The sequence below is a fragment of the Podarcis liolepis genome, assembly GCF_965112155.1.
Source record: "Podarcis liolepis genome assembly, chromosome: 4".
NCBI classification, from domain to species: Eukaryota; Metazoa; Chordata; class Lepidosauria; order Squamata; family Lacertidae; genus Podarcis; species Podarcis liolepis.
The window spans coordinates 83,159,301-83,184,865 of NC_139558.1; the positions used below are offsets into that span (position 1 = coordinate 83,159,301).

A 25,565-nucleotide genomic window follows, 5' to 3' on the forward strand; every position below is an offset into this window, starting at 1 on the left:
AAGAGAAGACTCCCTGGAAAAGACCCTGATGTTGGGAAAGATGGAGGGCACAAGGAGAAGGGGACGACAGAGGACGAGATGGTTGGACAGTGTTCTCGAAGCTACCAGCATGAGTTTGACCAAACTGCGGGAGGCAGGAGACAGGAGTGCCTGGCGTGCTCTGGTCCAGGGGGTCACGAAGAGTCAGACACGACTAAACGACTAAACAACAACAACAAGCCCATGACATGTTGAATTTCTACCTGCCGTGCTGCTGTTGCCAACGCAGGAGCCCTGGCAAGAAGCGAAGGGGAAGAAGTGAAAGCGCTGCGGAGGCGTCGTCGGAGGGCGGGAAGGGGCCGCGTCGCAACCAGTTCTTCGACGGTGGCGCCTCCCCCGCCTTGTCCACCCGGGCTCTTCCCGCCTCTTTCCTTGCAGCCGCGCCTGCCGAAGGCGTCGCTAAAGAGCATCTGCCCGAGAACAGGAAGGAGCCTCCCTCAAAGCTGCCGAGGCGGCGGCAGCGACGAAACTAGGCAGCCTACGAGCAAGTGGCGCTCTCTGGACCTCGCCAGGAAGAGGAACGGAGCCCCGCGGGGGGACGCAGCTGGACCGGTTTCTTCTCCCGCGCGCGGAGCTGAGCGAGGTGATGGGGCTGCTGCTGTTGCAGGGGCGATGCTTTCTCCCCCCTTGCCGGGAAGGGAAGATTTAGGTTGAGATGAAGCCTCCAGTGAATGGAAATGTCCGCGCCTGGCACTTCCATGGGGTGGAGAGGGAATGGGGTTAAAACGCCGTGCGCGCGTTTTAAAAGATCAAGAGAAATCAGAAGGTTGCGTTTCGCAGGGCAGCAGAGTCCGGACTTTGGTGTATTCGGCTTGCTAGGCTTATAGGACGTATGAAAGGGGCCGGTATCGCTGTGGGCAGGATTGCTACATTGCGGGGGGTTGGGCTAGATGACCCTGGAGGTCCCTTTTCAGCTCTACGGGATTTCTGTGAGGGGTGCAAGTGAAAGGAGCGGCTGAATACCATGCGGTGCCAAAGAGAAAGTCTGACCGCTCCGCGCGTTTGTTTGTGTGTGAAAGATAAAGCAGAAATACAGACAAAATTGGGGAAACAAGTCCCTCCACACGTTTTTTCCCCATTCGGTTTTGTGAGATGCACAAGATGTTACGATCTTTCTTTTGCCAGGATGTTGGCTGTAGTCCAGATTCTTCGCTGGGTTCCCAGTGCTTCGGTTCTGCCAGGAAAAAGAGGTCTTTCTCTTGAAAGACCCATCATCATGTTAAGGCCAAGGTCTACAACTTACGGCTGGGAGTTAATAGCCACATGCTGTCTTTTACTAACCAGCTGTGAAGTCCAGCCCCACCATTATGGTGAAACATTATCATACAAATTTAGTAACATGGTCAAGCCATGTAACTCAGGGATTTTTGTAATGTTGATTTTAAAATAATAGTTTCGGTCTTCTGATACAATCGTGACATGTGAGGAAAGGGTAGGATTTGTCCTGTGAGATGCTTATTTTCATCTTCTAAGAGACCTTTGTACAAAAAAGGAGGATTAGTTTTTCAAGACATCCTGTGGCACCTTAAATATGAAGTGTGATAACCAAACGTTTGTCATATTCAGAGGTGGCCCACTGAAATCATTTCACATTGAAGTAACTAAGAACTGCTGTCATTCACTATTCAGTGAATGTTTGGGATACATTACTTCTCAATAGCTCTCTTCAATACAATCTATGATTTCTTTCTTGGGTGACTAAAGCATTAACATGCTTCAACAACTTCCCTTAATATTAAGTCATGAAAATGCCTGTAAAATTCTCACGGAACTAGGAACGCCCATTTTTTCTTCCTCCTGGGGCAAGAAAGTGATCCCTGAAATCAAAACACATAAAACATATATCCAGTTTAAAAAAGCCTCATAGCTGAAATTTTAATTAATATTTCATATGCCATTCTATCCTCATGTTTACATGTATTTTTCTTCTATTATCTTCTCCCACCATATTATTCCAGTGGAAATACTGCTGAAGACAGAAAGGGTGAGAGATGCAGGCAGAGAAACATTCCATGATTTCCATATGCTAACCATTTGTATTTTATACAGGGATGTAATTTCAAAATGATATCTAACAGTTTATGCAGAAAGAACGACATATTTAATATCTGCAATATAACCTCTCCATACAGTGGAGGAAGAAATGGATTTGATGTGGAGTCCTGGATAACCATTTGCCCCTTCACTCACACTGATCCATGTAAGATGCAGAATTCTGCATGAGGGATGCTGCAGTTGCCCGATTAATTTTTCACCTTTAAGATGCAATATTCATTAGTAGTATTAATATTAATATACCTAACCTTTTACCTTAAGGTTTCTAGAATAGTAGATGAATTGAGAAAATGATTTACTCAAAGGTATCTTCTGAGTAGACATACATAGGACCGTGTCTGTCAAATGAGTATTTTCCAGTATGTGCAGGACTGCTGCTTTACAATGCAATCCTATGCATTTCACTAAAAAGCAATCGAGCTCAATGATGTTTAATCTCATGTGAATTTATACAGGAATGCAACCTTAATCTTCATAGGTAAGAGTTCTATCCAATGTTAGCCCTACTCAAAGCAGAGCCATTCAAATTAATGGGCATGATTAACATAGGTTCATTATTTTCAATGGGTCTACCCTACTTAGTCTTGTCTCAGTTGAATGCAACCTTAAGAGTCTACATCAGTTACACATTAGGCTTATACTACAGATGGAATTTGTTGTGTCAGTTCACATTTTGCAATACTGGCAAAAAATATCAGTGGTTTCCAATTCGATAAGTCCTGTGGACTCCCTGTTTTTCCAAAGGCAAGACAGGGACCCCCTTCCTTTGAAAATGTTGATACCTCTAGGGTAGTTTTTGCTATGTGAATGGGGCGCAGATTCCCCTGGGTCCACGGACCACTAATTAGGAACCACTGATCTATATAATAGAAGAGCAAAACACTTGATATTTATCCTTTTTTCTTTTGGTTGAATGCTTTGTTTGAATTGAATTAATAGGGGTGAAAGTCTTCATCTTGTTTAATGGTTAGCAGAAGTGTATTTGATTTGTGGTCACAGAGTCTGGTGTAGTTTCTTATTGAACTTGGTTATAGGAAAACCCAAGACCTTGGTTATTGGAAAACATATAAATGATTTATTTTAAAGAAATAAGTCCGTGCAGCTTTCAAATCAAATCCTACAGGGAGGAGGGTGATTAGTAGGAAAAGAAATACCGGTAATTTTATCCATCTTTTCATCTTGATTCTGCAACTCCTCATTACATCAGCAAAATCTATCGACTTTTTTCTTAGGGTTAGTGGGTGTAATGAAAGCTACCATGTCAAGGGTCATGTTATAACATGTTGGAGTTTTGTCTTCTTGTAAGTCAGCTTGGCCTTGCTTGTTAAGGCTTTACTAAACCACATTATTTGTTTGTATAGTACTATGCCAACACACTCTTAGAATAGGAAAGCTGCATAATTAGACACACTCATTTGGATTGATTTCTACTGTATTTGTGAACTGCCAAAACCAGCATGCAGGCATCTCCAATGAAAATGAAGATTAACAATGAGTTTGAACCTTAATTAACAATATCAACAAAAATTAGAATTGAGGGTCACCAGAAATGAACTCAAAGGTGTTGTTTGACAGGCATATCTAACTATAAAATTATATCAGGTTGTTTTTTTTAATATAAAAAACCCAGATTAATAAATATTTTAGCTGATTGGTTGCCTGTCACCCAAAGGTCTCCAAGCAACTAATATTAAACAAAAAGACGTGCAAATACATCATACGATAAAAAAGGGGGAAATCATATAACATGTTAATATTTCATTCAACATATGGGAAAACAAAAACAACAAACCAGCCCCCTACATAGCAATAAAAAAACCATTTGCAATATTGAAACAAAAAAACAAGGCAATACTCCCAACCACTAATCAGCAGATAGACAAAAACTCAACCCTCTTCCCTAGCCCAAATGACAATTCACATGGAGTCAACTCCCCCACTAGTTACCAGTTCATTTCCGGGCCCAGTTCAAGGTGCTCACTCCACCCAGAAGGCAGGTTGCTTCCTGCAAATTAAAGGCAAGTGGGTCCAGGGTCTTCTGGGATGGACTGGCACCTCTCACCTTCCTTCAGGGGGAAGCAAAGCCAAGCAAAGCAGGGAGCTGGTGGCAGAAGTTTTACCTCTTTTGCCATTGTTCTGGCTACTCCTCTCCTGCTGCTTGGGGTTCTTCCATCAATGAATCTTGGCAATCAAGGTTTGTTGACGGTACTGTTACATATCTTGACACCCCCTACTCCCCATCACAGCTTAAGTTTCTTGGGTTTTCTGAGGGCGGGGGATGATTACTAAATCTGTTTACATCTGTGGTGTAGATCTGCGCTAATAGCAGAGAGTGGTAATGGTTGATAAGTGATGATACAGCGATTGCAGTTACAGCAAGATTCTTTTATGCCATTAAAATGTAGTATCTTGGAACACTTATTTCTCCATTACCTTTGTGTAAGTTTCCCACAATGGAGCATCTCCACAAACTGGGTTTTTTTAATGATAACAATAGCTTCCATTGCCAAATAGCTGCACCTCTCCCTCTGACCCAGTTCAGATATAATGTCAAACCATAGTTTAGTTTAATAAGAATGAGTTGCAGTGACCACAGGTGTTCCCCCTCTCTTCCCCTGCATGCGCACAAGTTAAATGCACACAAGTAGCGGGCTTTCTGTACATACATCTGAAGTCATCTTGTAAACTAAAGTTGCCATAGGATGGCATTTGGAAAAGTGAAAAAATGCCAGTGTTTTTAGTTTAATTATAACCTAACCAGCCTTTAACAGCACCTCCTTTAAAGGCTATTTCTATAAGGGCAGAACAGAAGAATATGCTGGAGCTAATATATGGGCTTCATTTATATGTGAATCCTAGTTGTATAAACTCACTGCGTATCATCAACGTAGTCCCATGCCAAAAGAAGTCTCTGCATAAGGAACTCTGGTTTAACCACCCCTTTAATTATGTCAGTGTTTTAATGTCACTGTGCTCCTTTGGATAGATGTATATCAAGTTTTAACATTCCTTTTCCAGAATGGGTGGGAGAGAAAGAAGCCAAAACATCTCAGAATTGTTCTGCCCATCTGCTTACAACTTGTCTGTACTAGCAGCAGAGAACTTCCTCATTTGTGAAGGAATAGAATAATTAATCATTTGGCTTTTTCTTTTTCCTTTGTCTTAATAGGCTAAAGAACACACAAGCCACCATGTGGGGAACCCTCCAATCCATTTTAGGAGGTGTAAACAAACACTCAACCAGCATTGGGAAGATATGGCTCACTGTCCTCTTCATTTTCCGTGTCATGATCCTTGTGGTGGCTGCAGAAAACGTCTGGGGAGACGAACAGTCAGATTTCACTTGTAACACTCTACAACCTGGGTGCAAAAATACCTGCTATGATGATTATTTCCCAGTTTCTCATATTAGACTTTGGGCTCTCCAGCTTATCTTTGTGTCTACGCCTGCCCTTCTGGTGGCAATGCATGTTGCCTACAGAAGGCACGAGAAGAAACGGAAATACCGACATGGGGAGAAAATTGACCTTGAAAGTCTGAAAACCCAAAAGTTCCACATCGAAGGTCCCTTATGGTGGACATACACCAGCAGCCTCTTCTTCCGAATTATCTTCGAAGCGACTTTCATGTACATATTTTATCACATGTATGATGGGTACCGTATGCCTCGTGTAGTGAAATGCACTGATTTTCCTTGCCCAAATACAGTAGATTGCTTTATTTCTCGTCCCACTGAGAAAACTGTATTTACTATTTTCATGCTGGCTGTGTCAGGCATTTGCATGCTCCTAAATGTACTTGAGTTGTCTTATTTGATACTAAAGTCTTGCATGAAGAAGTCTCAGCCCAAGAAGCCACTGCCCAATCATTAGATGTTTGTATGTCATGTATCTGTTTTGCATTGCTTAAAAGCTCATCTGTTTTTAATTAAACTATAGTAAATTACACACCTTCTAAATAGTGGGAGTCCATCTTATTTAACCCACAGTTCAGGAATTCTTTTGTCAGTACAGGCTGATAATACCCAAATACATCTAGTTACAATTGTGCAAAAGGCTAGTATTTTGATGATTAAACAGCTCTTTTTTTGCTCCTTTGGGCGAGAAGAGCGCACAGCCTCAAACATCATGATTCTTTGTCAGATGTTTTATTCTCAGGACTCAGGATAAGTAACAATTATTTCCCTAATTACTTTACCCCCTCAACTTACTGCAGTTAGTTTTAGCTACGATTTACAAACCTGGTTTATTCAGATAAATCATGGTTTGAAGTTGGCATGTTTAGACAAACCATAGTTAAAACCAACCACAGTTTGTCCCAGTCTAAATTTAACAACAGACCATGGTTAGTTGAAAACAATACTGAATGCTTCCAATTTCCTTCCAGAGGAGGAGAGCAAACTCAAGGCTCACTCACTTCCATAATCAGAGGCAGCCTGCCTCCTCTGAATACCATTTGTGGGGGAACAGTGGGACATGCAGGGCTACATAAGCCTTTAGTCTGATACAGGAGAGTTTTTCTCATTTGCTGTTACACAGCACACTAAACCACAGTTTAGCCATGTTAAGTCTGCAAACCGCCACTCTTGAACATGCTGTGCAAACCCTGACTGCCTTACATAATCCTTACCAAGGTTTAATGGGACTTGAAGCTCTAAAAATAATATATTTAATATGCATTTCCCTTTGTTAAGATGTAAATGCCATCAAATTGCTCGGTAACAGTTTTGATCACCACGCTCGGTATAAGTTTTGGTGTACTAGAGTGTGCTTCAGATGCACACAGTTCCATGCCTCTGATGAAATGGACTCATCTGTGAAAACCTGTAGTATGATAAAGTCTGTTAGTCTTTAATGTGCTATAATATTCTTGGTTTTTATTAATTTGGTGGCAATAGAACTGGGCATACCACATAAGAGCTGCCTATGTGAATAAATTGTGGAGAAACTATAGTTGAGTTCTGCCACTACTTTGTTACTATTTAAAATGTGCCTTTCACTTGATGTAGGAAGAAAGCCAATTCTGTCCTTTAAAAAGTTCTGAATATATATATATATATATATATATATATATATATATATATATATATATAGTGACACCGTTTTGGAAGAAATTATTGTACTACTTTTATGAGCAGTTTCAGGAAAGCACAAAGATATATCAGGATTAGCTAGAACAAGTAATTCTGTCTCCCTGAGAACATCCTTAATCCAACTATGACAAACAGGAACTTTGGCGTGTTTCATGCTTCTGCTTGTTGAATGCGTAATTGAATGATTGACTGCCAAAAGAACATTCTGCTATTCAATGGTCAGTATTACAAAATATATTATTTGTATGAATGACACTTTTTTCCTAATTATCTTGTACTCAAAATAAATCACATTTGTCATGCCTTAAGTTTTGTTACTTGAAGGGTTTATGGGTACACTATGTTTATACCAAAAGTGAGTGGAAAATATAGTGCCACTTGTAACAGTGCAAAACGCCTGCAAATATGGACATTTCAAATTTATAAATAGGTCACTAGTTTTGTAAATAGTTCAAACGAATTGCTTAAACAGTCTCATTATTACAAGAGACAAATGTGGTCACCCCATACTATCTCATGCATATTCTCACACACAGGCCCTCTGCTCAGCTGGTGTATGGCCAATGCTGCCTTTTGCTCATCAAATGATGACTGAGGAGTGGGCAGTTGACATTCCCTTCAGAGTTTTGGGCTTTGTACACCCCAGCAAGGTCTTGAGGGGCTCAAAAAATTTGCTGGGGTGGGCTTTGCCTTCATTTTTTAAGTATTTAAAGCACAGAAAAGGTATCATAGGGCATGTTTACCCCCTAACCCTGCCTCACTGTGCCTCAGTATCACATAAACTGTGAAGTTATGTGACCTTCACAGGGACTTTCTTGATCAGCATGTATAGCACACCAGGTGTTAAGTACTGGGGAAATATGGATCAATGGAACTGGCAAGGGCATGCAACCAAATATTTGAGCTGCCCCAGTTGCTATAAGCTAAATTCTGCTGAAATGCCGCCTTAAACAACACCCTCAAAAACACCCACTCAAAATACCCACATAATCTGACCTACAATCAGAGGAGTGACCAGAACACACCTTGGAACTTGGCTTGTGACCTTTATACAGTGGTGCCTCGCAAGAATAAACTGTTACAGATAGGTATCCGTGTTGGTCTGCCATAGTCAAAACAAAAAAATTCCTTCCAGTAGCACCTTAAAGACCAACTAAGTTAGTTCTTGGTATGAGCTTTCGTGTATCTGAAGAAGTGTGCTTGCACACGAAAGCTCATACCAAGAACTAACTTAGTTGGTCTTTAAGGTGCTACTGGAAGGAATTTTTTTGTTTTAAGAATATACTGTTCTGTGATTCTCTTCGTCTAGGGTCTTGCGAAGCAAGCCCATTGACGGATTAGCGGATTAGCGCTATTAGTGCTATTAGCGGCTTTTAGCGGCTTATCTGCTGATCGGATCAGCTGATAAGCGGCTTAGCGGCTTAGAAAAAGGGGGGGGAGGAAAAACCCCCCGCAGGAACTCGCAAGGCATTGTCGTCTTGCGAAGCAAGCCCATAGGAAATTCGTTTTGCGAAGCACCTCCAAAACGGAAAACTCTTTCGTCTAGTGAGTTTTCCGTCTTGCGAGGCATTCGTCTTGCGGGGCACCACTGTACGGAGTTAGACCAATGCTCCATTTAGTCTTGTATCATCTACTCTGTCGGGGAGAAGTTCTACAGGTGCTTAGACTTTCCCTTCCCTGCCCCCTAAGTAATTTTAAACTGGAGATGCCAAGAACTAAGCACAAGACTCCCATAAAGTCCTGGACCCAGTAAGTTTTAGAAATTAATCAAGCCTCCTGAACCCCTGGGTCGAGGCTGGCTTCCTCTTGAAGTAATCGCCTGGGAGATGAGTCATTAAGAAAGAACAAAGGGAAAGATGATGGGCCATTAAGAAAAAGGGGTGGCGGCCAGCTATGAGTTAGAAGACAACGTGAGAGTTTGAAGCAGAGTCTTTAGGGTTGGCTGTGCTGTGACCTATAGGAAAAAAGGTTGCAAGTTGCTAAAGAGAGAGGGTCTAAGTACGGTGGCTGATTTCTGTTTTAACCCAAGGCTGTGGCTACAGGAGAAACAAGACTCTTTTGGGGTGCTGATGCTGTGAACCTCTCAATCATAGGCTCAGGTTGTATATATGTGTAAATAAACCATATATCATAAAGACACCACAGTCTCCACTGTTTCATTTCCTAAAGGAAACACAATCCCTGGGTGAACGCCTGGAACCCCTGGAATCTCGCACCACTGGGGTGGCGTGCAACAACAGCTACAACATTTATTCATGATAAGAGTATATTGACACTTAGAATCTGTGACATTTGAAACAGGGCTTTTTGTTTGAACCTTTCAAACATGCAATCATTACACTTTGCTGCCACAATCACAAGGAACAGAAACAGTTGCTTTTAAAAAAAGGAAACTGAATCTCAAGATTCTCACAGCCCTTAGTGAGTTGCACTGAGCTGACTTGCCACCTCTTGTTTCAAATATCAGATTTCATTCTGTACAAACATCTTATGTAAACTTGCAGAAACCACCCAAACTTGCTATGCCTATACTCTGCTTACTTATCCACAAAGACTACATAGTGTGCCTTGAACAATTCTTTTTTTAAATTATCCTTTCGCATGGTCTTCATGCATGTGAAATGCCTTCAACATGCTACACAAATATCAATTAGCACCATTGTTAACTATTTCTAGCCAAAAGACAGCATTGACAATTGTAATAGCTGTCCATGTTAGGGTGAAACTGATGAAGTATCACTCCAAACTATGTGAGGCATGGGTAATGTGATATCCCTCCCTTGATCCTATTATTTTAAAAGAGGGGAGAGAGAATCAATTGAGTTAAAACTGTACAATTATTGCACTAAAATTAATAATATAGAAAAGTTATTCTTCTTCTTCTCTAAGTCTTTCTGAACAGTTGAACTTTGTCTGCATTTGTAAAATAAATTGTTTGCAATTTGTAGGTGGGGTAGTCTGACAACCCAAATCAATCATAACCACAACTTACTAATTTATTTATTTGGCCACAGATTAACACATGTAGTTTTACCAAGTCTTTTCCCACTTCAAAATTATAACATCATACTTCTTTAAACATCTGGCTATGTTTCTCTTCCAGCTATTGGCTTGATTCTGACAGTTTTGCACCTTTTCGAACACAGCCTAAGTGTTTTGAATTGTCATACTGCCACCTGCTGTTTGTGAGCACCATTCGCAATCTATATTCATTCCAAAAGCCATAGGCTTCAGTGTCAAACACACTAGGGATGAAGACTCACTGAACAGAGGGGGCTTACTAGAACACACCCAAGGCTGGACATCAGATGCCACCCATGGTTAGGCTCCCAATACACTCTGGAAAAAGTTGGGATTGAGGTAGGACTCGTACTCCCCTCTTCAGTACTACTTCTGGCAAGATTCTGATTCACTTCTCCTCACCTTCCCAACCCTGTCCAGACACCCTCATGTTGACTAACTGTTTTCCCCACCTACATAAAGAAACCACCACTGTGGTTAAACCCTCCTTTGGGTCTTCATTCCACAAGACAGAAGTGAGATATTTAATCAAAGTGCATGCTGTGGAAGGTGATGTATTGAGGACTGTCCAGCAACATACAAAAGGCCCTTGTGACCAAAGTAACCCCACCAGAGACAAGGCAGGGGTTGAGCATCTGGCTCCTGCCTTCTTACCTTATCTTGAGGGACACTCCCCAGAAGCAGGAGCAGACAGGGGAGCACATGTCTCTGTAGAATGTAACCAGGGTCATTTGTGCCTCCCAATCTAGCAGCATCTAGATCATAGGTCTTCAACCAGTGGGTCAGGACCCGCAAGTGGGTCACAGCAAAGCTGTTGCCACTACATTGAACTCTAGATAAGGCTGACCAAACCAAATGAGCACTCAGATAAGCAATTAAGATACTTCCCTTCTAGCATTCTCAATCCCACTGCTTACACAGTTACTGCACTGGATGAATATTAGTTTAGGGGCCCAATTCAAAGTGCTGTTTTTGACCTATAATGCCAAACAGCTCAGCGTCACAATACCTCAAGGACTGCCTCTCCCCATATGAACCTACCTGGACTATGAGATCATCCACTGAGGTCCTTCTTTGTGTGGTGTGCATCTTCCACAAGAGGTCCGGAGGGTAGCAACATGGGAATGGGGCTGTGGAGGAATAGTTTTGAAACTGTGCTCTAAATTTAAACATTGCATTGCAGGGGGTTGGACTAGATGACCCTCGGGGTCCCATACAACTAACAATTCTATGGAAGCAAAAGAAGTCAGGGCGTGTAGAACGCCTGTCACTCTTTATATGACTTGACATTCACAAGATGAATGGGAGAGGTTGGATAAAAGTTGTTGCTAAGAGATATAGCAAGAAGCAAAGTGAAATGAAAGGAAAAGTAACAAAAAAGCCAGATAACTAAACTAGACAAGTGTGTAGTGTTTGTAATTAGACATGGGTATAATACGCAGACTCATGTTGCAGCATATTGTAATTAGTTAGCTTAGCTTAAAGCTCTTTGTTTGAGACATATATAAAATCTTTATGCTGTGTTGGGGGCAGGGAGATCTCCAGTTCCTGAAGTGCCCACAGAGAAATAAAGACGTGCCTTGATTCTCATATCATTGGCCTCACTTGTTATTTAATCCCCGCCTGGGAATGAACTGCTTAGGGTGGACTCCCTTACCAGGTATTTTCTGTGGTGGCTCCCCGCTTGCAGCATGCTCTCCCCAAGGAGACTTGCCTGGTGCCTTTGCTGCATAGCTTTCAGTGCCGGTGAAAAACATCCCTCTTCTCCCAGGCCTCTGGCTAATTAAGCAGTCTATGGCAGGCATCCCCAAACTCAGCTCTCCAGATGTTTTGGGACTACAATTCCCATCATCTCTGACCACTGGTCCTGTTAGCTAGGGATGGTGGGAGTTGTAGTCCCAAAACATCTAGAGGACTGAGTTTGGGGGTGCCTGGTCTATGGCCTTTTAAACTGGGGGGTTAGTATTATTATTGTTTGTTACTATGTTATATATTTTTGTGCTTTTAGATCGTAAACCGCCCTGTGATCCTTGGATATTGGGCGGTATAGAAATGTATTGTCGACATCCATCTGTCTCGAGAGACAATGGAGTGTGCCTCCAAGGGTTAAGTCTCATTCTCACCAATGTGGTCCGAAGGAAAGCAGAACAATAGGTTTGGCACCAGCTTGGCGGCTGGAATTGCCAGATGGTAGTCATACAAGGTGCCATCCAACCACCTTAGGGACTCCACTCTGGATTTGCGTAGGGTTTGCTGCTTAGATTTTTCTTGTCCCAAAGAAGCAGCGGAGGTTTAGAGTCAGAGTTTTCCTTCTAATTGGATTCCCAGGTGGACGAGCCCCATCTGCTCCTCACTTCCCTCTACAGCATGTGCAGAAACAACCTTCTTGACCCACCATTGGTCTCATCTGCTCAATCCACGAGAGCCACATGCGGGGAAGTCCCTAACTCCCTGAGGGTTTTGAGACCTGGTTTAGCCACCCAGCCAAAGCCACTTTCCAGAGTGTGGTCAATGTCACATGCTGACAGCTTCTAGGAGCCACAGGTGACAGCCGAGTGGCAGAGGGGGGACCAAAAGGTGGGCAAACTACCTCTGCAGGTGCCCCACACCAGAGGTCCCACACCCTTCCATAAAACACCCCACAGAAATGCAATAACTAGCTCAATAAATAAATGCTATAAAATGAAATAAACCTACAAAAAAACTTAAAACCGCGGAATCCCTTCCCCTCACAGACACGAAACCTAGCCCTCCCTTGCCTCCTGCTCCAGACGCAGCCCTGAAACCGCGGGCCTGCTCCTCTTTGGCGGGAGCCACCGAGGCCTAGTCCTGCCGAGCGACGCCTCGCCCGCCCCGCGCCCACAAGGGCCGCGCTTGGGCCGGCGGAGAGGCGTGGCTTGGCCGGGGCCCAGCCTCTCCCCCGGCGCTAACTTGGCGGGTTCAGCCAGGCCTTGCTCATCCGACGTGACAGCGGCGATGGCTGAGGGGGAGACCCTGGTCTCTCTCCCTCTCTCTGGGAGCCCCACGTTACCAAGCGCCATTAAACTTCCACACCGGACAGATTTCCCACCCTTTTTTTAAGCGTTCTTTTTATTTTATCCTTATTATTATTATTATAATATTATTATTATTGTCGTCGTTATTCTTATTATTAAATATTTTTTTAGGGGGAGGGGGGGAAGAGAGAGAGAGAATAACAGGACTTCTGCCTTTCCCCCTTCTTCCCTCCCCTTCTGGCTCTTCTTCCTCTCTTCCCTCGAGCCAGGCTGCCCTTTGACTCCCATGTGCCGAGAAGGACTTTGGTGAGCTTGGCCCGCCGGCTGCGCTCAAGAGTTTGGGGTAAGCGCCGCGAGGCAGAGGGGGAGAAGGAGGGCGCGCGCGGGTGCGGGAGAGAGGGGTGGCGAAGGGAAAGGAAGGGACCTGCTCCGCGCCGCAGCCTCCCCTGCAGCAAAGCCGGCTCCGAAGTGCAGCCTGGCCTGGCCACCTCCTTGAGGACTAGCAACGTGGACTTCTTCCCTCTGCTGCTGCAAATGGAAGCGCGCGGGGGGGGGGGCGTGCTATCCCGCTTTTGGAGGCGCAAATCTGTACTCAGCCGCTTATAATAAGGGGCTCCGTTGCGAGCATGGTGTGTGTGTCGCAGCTGTGGGAGCGCACGCTCTGCTGCTGGAAACTCCTCTTGAGCTGCACCTGCTTTGGGGTTAGGAGATGCGCTCGGGTCGCCTCCAAGGCAGGCGCGGTTCAGCCTTCTCCCGTAGCTCATAGGGGGTGGGTGGGGAAGGGGAGAGGATTTGATTTCTATCCTTTTCCTGTTTGATTGCTTAAAGCTGCTCTTCGTTTCTGCTTTGTTTTGTTTGCAAGCGCTTAAGTGCTTTAGATGTGTGTGTGTGTGTTTTGCACTGACAGTCGCTTCTTTAACCACTAGATAAGACAGGTGCTTGCTTTGCTGTGTCTTATTTGATTAAGAAATCGTACATGACTAAATGAATACCCCACCGATAATACTGACATTTTTGTAACACTGCGGTCTCAGAAACAATTCCTATAGTTACAAGGCAGTGTGTGTGTTTATCTGTCACACACATATATTGGCAGGCGGCGGGTTGCATAGCAGTAGTGATGCTTTGGTCCAAAGTTGTGTAATTTGCTTCCCCTTGGTGTGATAATGACAACCTCGGGAATATCGAGGGGTTTTTTTCTGCTTTGCCTTGCTTAAAAGTATATAGCGAACGAAACGCAACATGTAGGAAGAGTTTTCCAGGGTCATCAGTGATTCACCCCGTTGCCCTTCTTGCCCCCCCCCTTTATTGTTTTCCTCACTGTAGAAATTTGTAAGATTTCGAAGTGTGAGTTCCTCGAGGCGGGGAGCTGCGTCTATTGTTCTGTGCCTGGACACTAGTAGCAGTAGTAGTAAATTGATTTATTGTTATTATGAATTTAAGGGGGGGAGACAATGTGCACCATAATTTTTAAATTCAAGTCTGGCATGGAATTCTGATTTTTAGCCGTTTCCTTTAAAATGTGCACTTTTTATTTAGTGGACGTGCTGAACGCTCTTCAGGATGGCGTGTTGTTTATCAGTGCAAGGGCAGACGGTAAAACGTTTCCGTTACTTTAAGGTGTTGCCCGTAGGACTCGCGCCGAGGGCTCAGTCCTGCTCAACATGAATTCGGAAATAAGTCAATAGAATTGTCCACCCGGAAATAAGTCGCATGAATATGTACGAAACAGGAGTCTACCCTCTGCAGGATGAACCCAGATTAAGCCCTGCTAATTAATTTGCTTCGCTTATTTGCGACTAGTTGGCAGAGGATAAGATGCCACGGAAAGAGGCTTCCTAAGGTCAGAGATACCCGAGCAGACTCGAAGCCCAAACAGGGTAGTGGATTCTTCGGATCGTGTGAAAGGTAGACCGGAGGATGAGGAGCGAGGCTTGTCCTGTTGCTCCGAATTTGCAAGAAAAGGGCACCGTAGAGGTAATTCGTGGCACCGTGGTTCAGAGTTTTTGCTGGTTCACGGGCTTCGCTGCAATCCTGGACCCATTTGCTTCGGGATAAGTACCACGGAACGCAGGTCTTGCTTCTGAGCACACAAATATAGGATTGCGTAGACAGTTCAGCAGATCGGGCAGGGGAAATCGAATTGCTTTGCACTTTTATACACGGGGTGAAATAGCAGGGAATATTTCGAGATCACACAGGACTGGGAGTTAATTTTCCTCCAGAATCCTATCGTCCGCCTGATCGTACCCCCCACCCCAAACCAGTTTTATGTGTCATCCCAAAATTATTGCTAAAATGCAGTGGGAAAGTCTATAATATCGACCTTTTAACCAACGGGAGGCGTTTGAAGTATCGCTAGGAAACGAATTTGCAATTAGAATCGGCACATATATATTTTTTAAATTAACAATTAGAATTTAGAAGCCTTGTTCACGTGAGCCGAAGTTGCAAACCAAATGTGCACCCCATCGGCGCTCAGTGTAATGTAGGGAACCGTGAGAACGTCTTGGAACCGCGTGTCAATGTTTGTGGGAACAGGAACCATGTTCTCAGGGGCACCCGAGAAATGCCAGTAATTCAGCTAGTCGTGAGGTCTCGGTTACTCGGGAGGTAAGTCCTTAATTCCTGGCGTGCCTTGCGGGACAATCCTCCGCACACTTTACTAAGTGAAAAAGCCCCAGTAAAAAATCCGTCGGGCTTATTTCAGAGTATCCAAAAGTCGAGGTTACTAGGTTGGTGTCATGAGCTCCGTTGGATGCAGCGCATCTTCCCTCTAACGAAACAATCAGAGCACCGCGAGATGCTGATGCCAAGGTGCAAAATCATTGCGTGCGATCCTAAACGCATCTACTTGGCAGCAAGTTCCACGGAAGCGGTGGCCGTTCTTGCAAAGGAGCGTGTTTGGGATTGTCTCCTCGAGCCCCTTGATTCCGTGGGGCTTACTCCGAAGTACTGTAAACAGGCGTGGATCCGCCTGCGCATGACTTGCGAGTTTCCTTTCCCGGCATAAGTTAAATTGCCGCTCCCCCGCCCACTTTCCCCGGTGTCTTGAATACTCCTTGGTGCGGAATATTTGTGAAATCCGATTTTCTAATTCCGGATTAAGATAGGACGAGTTTGTATACTTTTAAGGCGTTGGTTGGAGGGAGCCAGGGAATCGATGTTTTCAATCGTCTCTCCAGCACTTGACGCTAAATGCAACAAGATGAAATAATAACGTTTTGACTATTAATAATTTGGCTCTTAAGTAACCCGAATCCACCGCCCATTTTAAAATACTATAAGATGATTTGGTTTGGCGGAGTCAGTGAAATCGAATCAGTTTAGATTGGTTTAAATTTCACTTTGGCAGGACTTCAGAGGATGCTGCCCTTGTGAGTTTGAACCACAATCTAAATATATTTAAATATTTCGGACCTTGGAACCAGCACGCGTCTTTCTCCTCCCGAAGCTAAGCCCCTGAAGGTGTTGTTGGCCCTTCTCACCAGGGGCTCATGAGAACAAACAGGCTGAATTCTAGAAAGGAGTGGGTCATCCACCATCTCTAACTTCATAGAGACTCTTGATACTGTTACAAGATGCACACGGAGGAGGTCTAATTAGCCGCTGGTGTCCGGTGGTCTTTCCCCTATAAGCTCTGAGATTTCCATTGCACCAGAACTGGAGAACCTGTGGTCCTCCAGATATAGATGGACTACAAATCCCATTACCCCTGGCTTGGGCGAGGAAGTCCAAAAGCATCTGCAGAGTCACATATTTTCCCCATCTCTATATAGAATTCGTTTTCAATTGAAGCCAGTCTCTTACCAAAAGAACCACTTTGTTCCTTCCGAGGAGGAGGAGGAATCAGTTAGATTTGCCGGAGGGGATCTGAGAGAGGATACTGAATGACATTTGGTCAGATTGCGCCTGTTTTTGTTCCGATCCTGCTTCCTGGACGTTATAGAGAGGGAATAATGACTGAACGAGTGTCATGGAACCGATACAGATTGTGCCACTGGCATTAATGCTGCAATCCTAACCCCGTTTACCTGGAAGTAAGCCCCACAGAATTCAATACGACTTACTTCTAAGTAGACATGGTTAGGATTGTGCTGTTAAACATTAGTATGAGGTATACGTTCAAGCTCATTTCAGAGCTCAAAACAATAATTTAATGTATTTGGAGACAAACCCTGATTTGACTAAATGCTATTTTAAACATTTAAATAAGTAATATATACATTGTTGTAGATTTCTTCCAAAGATAGTACTGTAATTTGATACATGTAAAATTAATAAAGTTTTGATTGTCTAATTGATTCCTAAAGTGAAGCTTTAATTGCAGAGGTTTTTTTTTAAGTTCCCCAATTAAATATTAGGGATTATAAAATGCAAAAATGAAGTACTCCTGGAGCACAGTTTGTTCTGACCCAGCTTCCTCTTCTCTATGACAAATGCTATGATAAAGAAACTCAAGAATGGCTTTTCTTTCCCGTTTATGTATTTTGAATGAGATTGATATGATTTCTCTTTTAACAATAATAAATAGTTGAAGCAGTGTTCTGCTGAAATTAATACAAATACACCTTTCAAACCAGGATTGCCTGCAGAACTGATGGGCCTGGAACTTTTTTTTATGTTTGGGGTTTTTTATTTTGCCTCTGATGCACTCTTTAGTGAGGAATATTTTAAAATCCCCTATTTCCAGAGTTATGAAAAAAGAAAATATTTAAAACATCCCTCTTAAAAACATTCTCGTTTAGGCAAGCTTATCCAGATGCTTAGAAATCCTGATATGCATTTTAATGTGTTTTAGTATTTTAACTCTTTGTATGTTTTAAAGTCTCGTATTTTTTTAAAAAAATATTTTATCTTTTTGTAAAATGCTTCGAGGATTATTATTTTTACAATCAGACGGTGTATAAATGTTATGAAATAGATAAATTAACAACAAGTGGTAGCTTTTGCTTATCAAGTTATGAGGTTTCTTGTAGCTATTCCTCTCAGGATCTTCAATTCTCAAGGGCATTCTGCAATACATAAATGTATTTCTATTTAATCAGTTGACAATTCAAGCTGCTCTGACTACTGTCAAGAGTCAGCTACGATATAACCCCTCCAGGTGTGATATCCACATAAGCTTCCCCCTGTTTAAACCTGACCGTTTTGTGATCATGGTTCAGCTGAAACAGAAGCAGAGGAGTGCCAGCAATTCATCAAGGTGCTGGCCTCCCAACGTTTTGGATCACACTGGAGGGCACCAGGTTGACAAACCTGGAAGTTAGGCTTGGATGTTGTGCGCATTGCAACCTTCCCACAAGGAAAGCATTTCGGCTAGCTGCAGTCAGAGCAGGAGATCCGAGCGGTTAGCAGGCGATCCCAGTGTACTGATTCCACATGTGTGTGTTTTTACAGTGCACACACACACACACACACACACACACACACACACACACAGTATTGGACTAGGAAGACAAGGCTCAAATACTTGCTCACTCAGAGAACTCATTTGCGCACCTCAGCTATCTCTCAATTCAGCTTACTTTTGTGCAAAGATAAAATTGGCTAACATTGTGGACCCTGCTCTGTGCTCAGTGAAGGAAGGATAAGGTGCAAATGTATAGATAAATAAATAAATATACATTTAAAAAAAGCTGAAGCTAGTCAGCGGTTTCCTAGCATATAGAGAGTAACAAAGAAATGTGAACGGGCTCATCATATCTACGTGTATGTTTTGTGCTATTATTTATATGCTGTTGTGTGAGCAGCAAAGGAGGGTCCTCCATTGTCCCTTTGCTGCTGCAGGTTCTTGCCAACCTACAATGGCAGCTCCCATCAGCTCTGACCAGCACTGGGTCCCCCAGCACTCAGGACTGACTTTGGGGGGCAACAGGGAATCAGGAATGTCTACTGCTGGAAATTGGAACTGAAAGCAAATGAAGTGTTTTCCACGTCAAGAGAAGAGCAGCCTTTATGTCTGAGACATCTGTGATATAACTCATGCACAGATGGAATGAAGTGGGCATCATCTAAAGATTTTACAGACATATTGTGCTGATCACCATTTTTGCTGCAATAGTAATCCTGTATACTGATAGTGAGCTCATTTAGCTCATGCAGCCAAAACTACACAAGGGGATTGGAGGAACACGGAAGTTTGCAGAACTACAAAAAAACAACAACCCAACTTAAAAGAAATCTGCAGTGGGAAGAGACACCCCCCCCCAACAGCTAAATAAGGATGCAACACTTTCAGCGCCAATGGAAAGCTGACGGACTGTTGGGGTGGGAAACAGAAATATAGGGTTGGTGGAATGGAGTATTCTGGAAAGGGGCATACAGCTGGTTGGCTGGAACCTTGAAAACTCTATACCAGAGGTTTTCAACCTTTTTGAGTCCGCAGCTCCCTTGACCAACTACATTCTTTCTGAGGCACCCCTGTGGGGCTCAGGAGCCCAGTGATGTCACCCCTTGCCTGCAGAGCTGGCAGCCCCTCACCCCTTTTCGAACACCCTCCCTTATGAAGTGTTCCCTCAGCCTCCTCTCCCCTCTCCTTGAGAGTCCTCTGGGCAGCCGCTGCTGCCACCCCTGGTCTCAGAGCTGCCTCCCATGCCCCAAACAGAGGTGCCTCCTCACACTGCCCCTGGCACTTGTCTGCCTATTCCCAACAACAAGGGCCGGTGGACTGGCTGGCTAGGCTGCCTTGTCTGCTTGCTTGCTTACTCTGAGGCCACCTCAGCTCCTGGCACCCAGCACCCCCTGACCAGCCCCAGAGGAAACATTCGCCTGGGGAGCTTGTAGCCAGGGCTGCTGCAACAAACAGCTGTGGAAGCCTTTGGGAGGCAGAGATGCCAGAGGGCATCAGAGGAGGGAGGGAAGGAAAGAGGAACAGAGGGCAGTGTTGCCTGCGGCACCCCTGACCACCATTCAAGGCACCCCAGGGTGCCACGGCACACTGGTTGAAAACCACTGCTCTACACAGCAACCTGTTATTGCAGGCCCTTCTTGAGACAAATTGTTGAACTGAGCACAGAATCTACTGTTAGCGAAACACCATTCTGAGTACAGCCCACAATTAGCTCATGTGTTCCAGGGAGTCTAATCGGGAGGCCTGAAGGGCTCATGTGAAAGTTCAAAGATGTAATTCTGTGAAGAGCTCCAGCCTTAGTTCCCAAAAGACTTCCATCTAGACATACAGCTGACCACATGGTAAAAATGTTTCTGGAATGTACTACTGACTACTAGTCGGGGGGGGGGCAGGGAGATGCACTCAAGTTAAAATTCTTTGATACTGAGAATTGTCCTGTTAAGATCACTCTGATAAAATGTGTCTGTGCACTCCAGGCCCATATTAGTTACTGTGTACATAGGACTCAGCTGTACACCTGCAAATATAACGGTTTAAGTGCAGTATACAAATGTGACACTAGATGGCGATGGTGAGCTAATTGCAAATTCAATATATATTTTTAAACGTATTGTTGTTTTTTTGTAAAGCATTTTTACAGAGTTATTTTTATATGTGAAGGTTCAGCCGTAGTGATTTCCAACTACCACCCACCTCCTGAGCTACTATGAGTGATAATTTGCCCTTCGTTATATGTTTACCTATTTTCTGTGATACGGTCCCTTTATAATCGAAAGCTACAAATCATGAATTTATTGTTTTTCAGCCTAATGTCCTAGATTATATGTTCCCACTCTTACTGATGATAATAATGCATAATTGTGAAAACACTGCCTTGCACAGAAATGCCTGAGTGTGGTTTGAGGGGGGATTGCTTACCAGTTTCTCAGGGATTTTTTATTTTATTTTTGGTAATAATGCTGCCATAATGTTCTTATTGTAGGTTAGAGAGCTGAAACAATGGGTGACTGGAACTTTCTGGGGAGACTATTAGAGAATGCGCAAGAGCACTCCACAGTTATTGGCAAAGTTTGGCTGACGGTACTGTTTATCTTCAGGATATTGGTGCTGGGGGCAGCTGCTGAGGAGGTCTGGGGAGATGAACAATCAGATTTTACATGCAACACCCAGCAACCTGGTTGTGAGAACGTCTGCTATGACGAAGCCTTCCCCATCTCCCACATCCGCTTCTGGGTGCTGCAGATCATCTTTGTCTCCACTCCGACCCTCATCTACCTGGGTCACGTGCTCCACATTGTGCGCATGGAGGAAAAGAAAAAAGAGAAGGAAGAAGAGATTAGGAAAACTGGAAACAGCAGGGAAGCAAGCCGCCTCCTGCAAGGATCAAAAGCGGAAGTTGGCAGCGGTGAGAACAGCAGCGGCAGCAACGACAAGCAGCCGCCAAAGCAGAAAGAGGAGAAACTACCTGTCCGCGATGAGCATGGCAGGATTCGCATGGCAGGTGCCCTGTTGCGCACCTACGTTTTCAACATTATCTTCAAAACTCTCTTTGAAATAGCCTTTATCTTGGGCCAGTACTTCCTTTACGGTTTTGAGTTGAAGCCACTCTACCGTTGTGGCCGCTGGCCCTGCCCGAACATTGTAGATTGTTTCATTTCGCGGCCCACGGAGAAGACCATCTTCATCATCTTCATGCTGGCGGTGGCCTGCCTCTCTCTGCTCCTCAACATGTTTGAGATGTACCACTTGGGATGGAAAAAATTCAAGCAGGGCATGACCAGTAGGCGCAGCCATGCAGCACCCACCTTCACCCCCGTCACGCCAGCCTCAGAAGTGGAGGACTCCAAACCTGCCTCCCACGCAGCCTTGCCGATACCTGCAGCACCACCAACCGCGACCTCCATCACCATGCCTGAAACTCGTACCATCACCCCGTTGGTTTATCAGCAAGCTGGGTTGCCACACTACGCGGACGTTACCTCCAGGCCACAGCCGGCCTCTGTTGCAACCTCTCTGACTGGCTACCCAGGGGGTCCTTTGGCTGGCGAGGACAGGCACAAAGCCCTCAGGCACACGGCAGTCTCCACCCCAGTCGCAACCACATCGTCTATCCCTTCACCTTCGCCCGTCAACAACTCCTACTTCAGTAGCCAAGCGCTGGCTGATGAGCACAACTGGGCCAATTTGGCCGTCGAGCAGCAGAGGAAACTCGCAGGCTCCAGCTCAGCTGCCTCCTCCACCCCCAGTAGCCTCCGACAACCTCACCCGGAGCAAGGGGAGCCCAGAGAGCACCCGCCGCCTCCACCTTCTCTGTCGCCTGTGGCTGCCGCCAACAGCAGCAGCCTGAGTACCAGCCTGAGTGGGGGAAGTGGCAGCAAGTGGGATGGAGAAGGGGAAGAGGAAGGGTCCTCTATGTCGGCTGCCTGCACCTTGGTGGAGATGCACGACCCACCGCTGCTCATAGACACACGTCGCTTGAGCAGGGCTAGTAAATCGAGCAGCAGCAGAGCCAGGTCTGATGACTTGACCGTGTAACTGGATCCCCTACGCCGGGAGGAATAAGAAGATGAAGGTAGCAAAGTGTAAAGGGGAACTATTCTGGGGGGTAGGGAGGCTTAACCCCAGGACAAGGGGATAAGGGAGGCCAAGATCCCAAACTTTGAAGCTTGCAGTTCTTGCACTCTGTGGGTTGTAGTGGTGGTGAGGGCGGGGGCGGGACAAACATCAACGTTTTCTAATAGGTTGGGGGTGGCAAAAGCGCAGCCCACCGGCCAAGGGACCAATAGCAGCCAGATCACGTGAGAGGAAAAGAGGCCTTCGTAGATTATAGGTGCTAGCAGCAAATGAGAATGTGCTGTTGTAATCACATATCCCAACAAGCAATGCTTAGTCCTTGTCGTCATCTGTCATCTCATTCTGCCCCTCATCCCAGTTCCAGTTCCTTTCACAGGCTCACATTTAGTTCTAGTAAGAGGGTTTCTTCCTCCTGTTCACCTCACTTCCATAAACCTGAAGCTCACCAGCCAGTCCAAGCCATTTTGCTGCCTGAGGCAAAGGACAAGATGGTGCCCATCTCCCACTCTACATACAGAAGTTGACTAGACTAGCAGTTGAATCTTACTAAAATGGTGCCAATGGGATAGCATCCATCCCAACATCTTAGGGCAGCAAACTAGTTTAAGGGATGCAGGAAAGACTGTGTGGCACACACATCTCTGACCTCCAATAGAAGGCCCTGTTGCTCCTCAGCATCAGCCACCTGAGGCTGTTGCCTCACTCTGCCTAATGATAGGGTCAGCCCTGAAGGTAACTGCAGATCATCTTTCCGCTTCGTGGTCAAAGAGCCACAATTAAAACAAAAGCAGGTTTAGGTGTCTTCAGTTAATTTAAGGCAGCTTTCTGCTCTTCACAAATTGTCAGTTTCTAATGGGTCTGTACTGACCCCCTGCTGTAGACTGAAGTGTTCATTTTTTCATTTATTTCCATTCTTTTCTTTTTGGCTCTTAATCTGTGAGGAAGTGTCAAGCTTGAAATTCTACACAAGTGTTTCCAAACCATGAAGACACATTTTAAATCTATGTATTTTTAAAACTTTGGGGTTACCTTTCTTGAAATTACTTCTGAAACTATAAATGCAAGAACAAGAACGTAAAGCACACACATCTTAAGATATGGCACACTTTGGCTTTTAACCCAGAAAAGCAAAGAAACCGTTCCAGTATTTTATGCTTATTGTGAACAAAATTGTAGGATGAACTAGGACTGTGCATTTTAGGTGGCTAAATATTTTTGAGCTAGTTAGGGGAAATAGTGAGGGCACAACTGAGCTAAAAAGAGGCATAAACACTTGATTTCAGTGGAGTGAGTAAAATAAGCAGCAGATTACAATCTCAACCTAAAAAGAGATGTTTTGGGGGGTCTGCTGTTGTAAAATGTATTTGGCAAAAGTAATAAACAGTAAGACTAAAACTACAGTGCACACCTGAAGATTTTAAAAATAACCTATGTATTTCAAATTAATGTGGCAGTGCACTTAGCTCTTTAGTTTTATCTTTTTATTGTATAAAGATATACAATTTGTATTGACTCTGGTCATTTTCACAAATGGGAATTGGCTTCTGTTTGATTTCCAGCATTAAAAAAATGTCCAAAATGAAAAATTAGGCCCTGTACCACAGAAAGTTGATTGTGCTTAAGTACCTTTGAAATCCATTGGTCTTGTTATTTGCAGCTAGCCTCATCGATCTCAACAGGACCTAAGCGCAACCGACTTTGTCTGGATCAAAGCCTAATGTGCAGTGTAAAACTGCTTTATCTGGTATTTCTTAAGTACATGTTTGCTTTTCTCATATATTTAAATCACATTCAACCACTTTATTGTCTAGAAATGTTGGTGTCTATTTGACTAAGCAGCAACTTGTCTTCCACTATCTGAATCCATTTCTTCCAGACTAAATATGTCCTTTTTTGAAGACATAAAGTGAAGTGCGCTGTGCTATCAATTAACAGTGCAACGTGGCACACGCCTACTCCGAAGTAAGCCTCACTGAGTTCAATGAGGCTTATTTCCAAGTAGGCCAATATACGATTGCAACCTAAATCAGAGGAAGATTTAAAGACAGTGGGTTGTATCCAACAGTGGGGGGCTGGGTGGGGGGAGTTCTGATCACATGGGATTTCCCCTTCCACTCCTTTCTCTGCCTGTCCCCAAAACTGCTCTGGAGGGTTCTTCTGGAGGGGCTGCAGGGGAGAGGAGGGGGGGTGATCTTTTGCAGACCTGGAAATCTGCTGTGCTAGTGGAACGGCAGCATTAGATACGGCTCGGAATGTCTGGATCAGACCAAAAGTTTATCTAGTCTAGCATGCTGCTTCCCAAAGCAACCAATCGGATGCTCACTCCCGGTTGGTCCACCATCAAATTGCATTCCCTGATGCCTCTGAATCTGGATGTACCCCTATAGCCATCATGACTAATAGCCATTGATAGGTCCATTCTGCGTGGATTTGTCTAATCCCCTTTTAAAGGCATCTAAGCAGTGCCTTAATATATCATGATAGATGGCATTCTGCTCTCGGGGTTGCATATGCAGTGCTGCTGACGCCAGCATTAAGTCAACAGGCTGGTCTAAGCAGAAATGAGAACAGAATTGTACTCAGTTTGCCTCTTCTTTTCTTTTTATACTATATTGTCTGAAATGTAACACAAAACGAATTGCCAAGGTAGCACTATATATATCTTATTTCAATAAATAAATGAAAAGGGGGAAAGATAGTTGCTTCAATGTTCTTTGTACACACTGTACTCATGTATTTCAAGGAATAGAGTGATTTTTCCAAAGTTAGCCTGGTTTTCTATTTAATGAGTGCTATTTAATGAGGAAGGCACCCAGGAAAGGAGTAAATTAACAGCTTGGAATGGAATTTGACTCACGATTTCCTAGGCTCCCTGATAATTCCCTGTGCTGCCCACATTCCAAGTAATGTTAAAGGTGTCTGCAAAATAATAATA

General features: G+C 44.2%; 2 protein-coding genes across 4 annotated transcripts; both read left to right on the forward strand.

Moving 5' to 3' along the window:
* The first annotated feature begins 455 nt into the window (after positions 1 to 455).
* Positions 456 to 8,918, forward strand: LOC310704975 (gap junction beta-2 protein-like). 2 transcript variants are annotated; one of them, XR_014525133.1, is made up of 3 exons: positions 456 to 622; positions 5,264 to 8,243; positions 8,785 to 8,918. XR_014525133.1 is itself a non-coding variant. In XM_083499054.1 (2 exons), exon 2 carries the CDS (start codon positions 5,286 to 5,288, stop codon positions 5,964 to 5,966), a length of 681 nt encoding a protein of 226 aa, XP_083355180.1. In that variant the 5' UTR covers positions 463 to 622; positions 5,264 to 5,285; the 3' UTR covers positions 5,967 to 7,494. The 2 variants fall into 2 exon arrangements, 1 of the variants encoding a protein (XP_083355180.1); XM_083499054.1 differs by lacking the exon at positions 8,785 to 8,918 and having other exon boundaries at positions 463 to 622; positions 5,264 to 7,494.
* Positions 8,919 to 13,121: 4,203 nt separating this feature from the next.
* GJA3 (gap junction protein alpha 3) lies at positions 13,122 to 25,310 on the forward strand. Of its 2 annotated transcripts, none has more exons than XM_083499734.1 (2): positions 13,122 to 13,546; positions 21,039 to 25,310. In XM_083499734.1, the coding sequence occupies exon 2, from the start codon at positions 21,056 to 21,058 to the stop codon at positions 22,589 to 22,591; it is 1,536 nt and encodes a 511-aa protein (XP_083355860.1). In that variant the 5' UTR covers positions 13,122 to 13,546; positions 21,039 to 21,055; the 3' UTR covers positions 22,592 to 25,310. The 2 variants fall into 2 exon arrangements, with proteins under 2 accessions (XP_083355860.1, XP_083355861.1); XM_083499735.1 differs by lacking the exon at positions 13,122 to 13,546 and adding an exon at positions 20,263 to 20,397.
* Positions 25,311 to 25,565: the final 255 nt, after the last annotated feature.

Excerpts from the sequence above, each read along its gene's own strand:
- LOC310704975 (XM_083499054.1), top strand. The coding sequence starts at position 5,286 with ATGTGGGGAACCCTCCAATCCATTTTAGGAGGTGTAAACAAACACTCA.
- GJA3 (XM_083499734.1), top strand. The coding sequence starts at position 21,056 with ATGGGTGACTGGAACTTTCTGGGGAGACTATTAGAGAATGCGCAAGAG.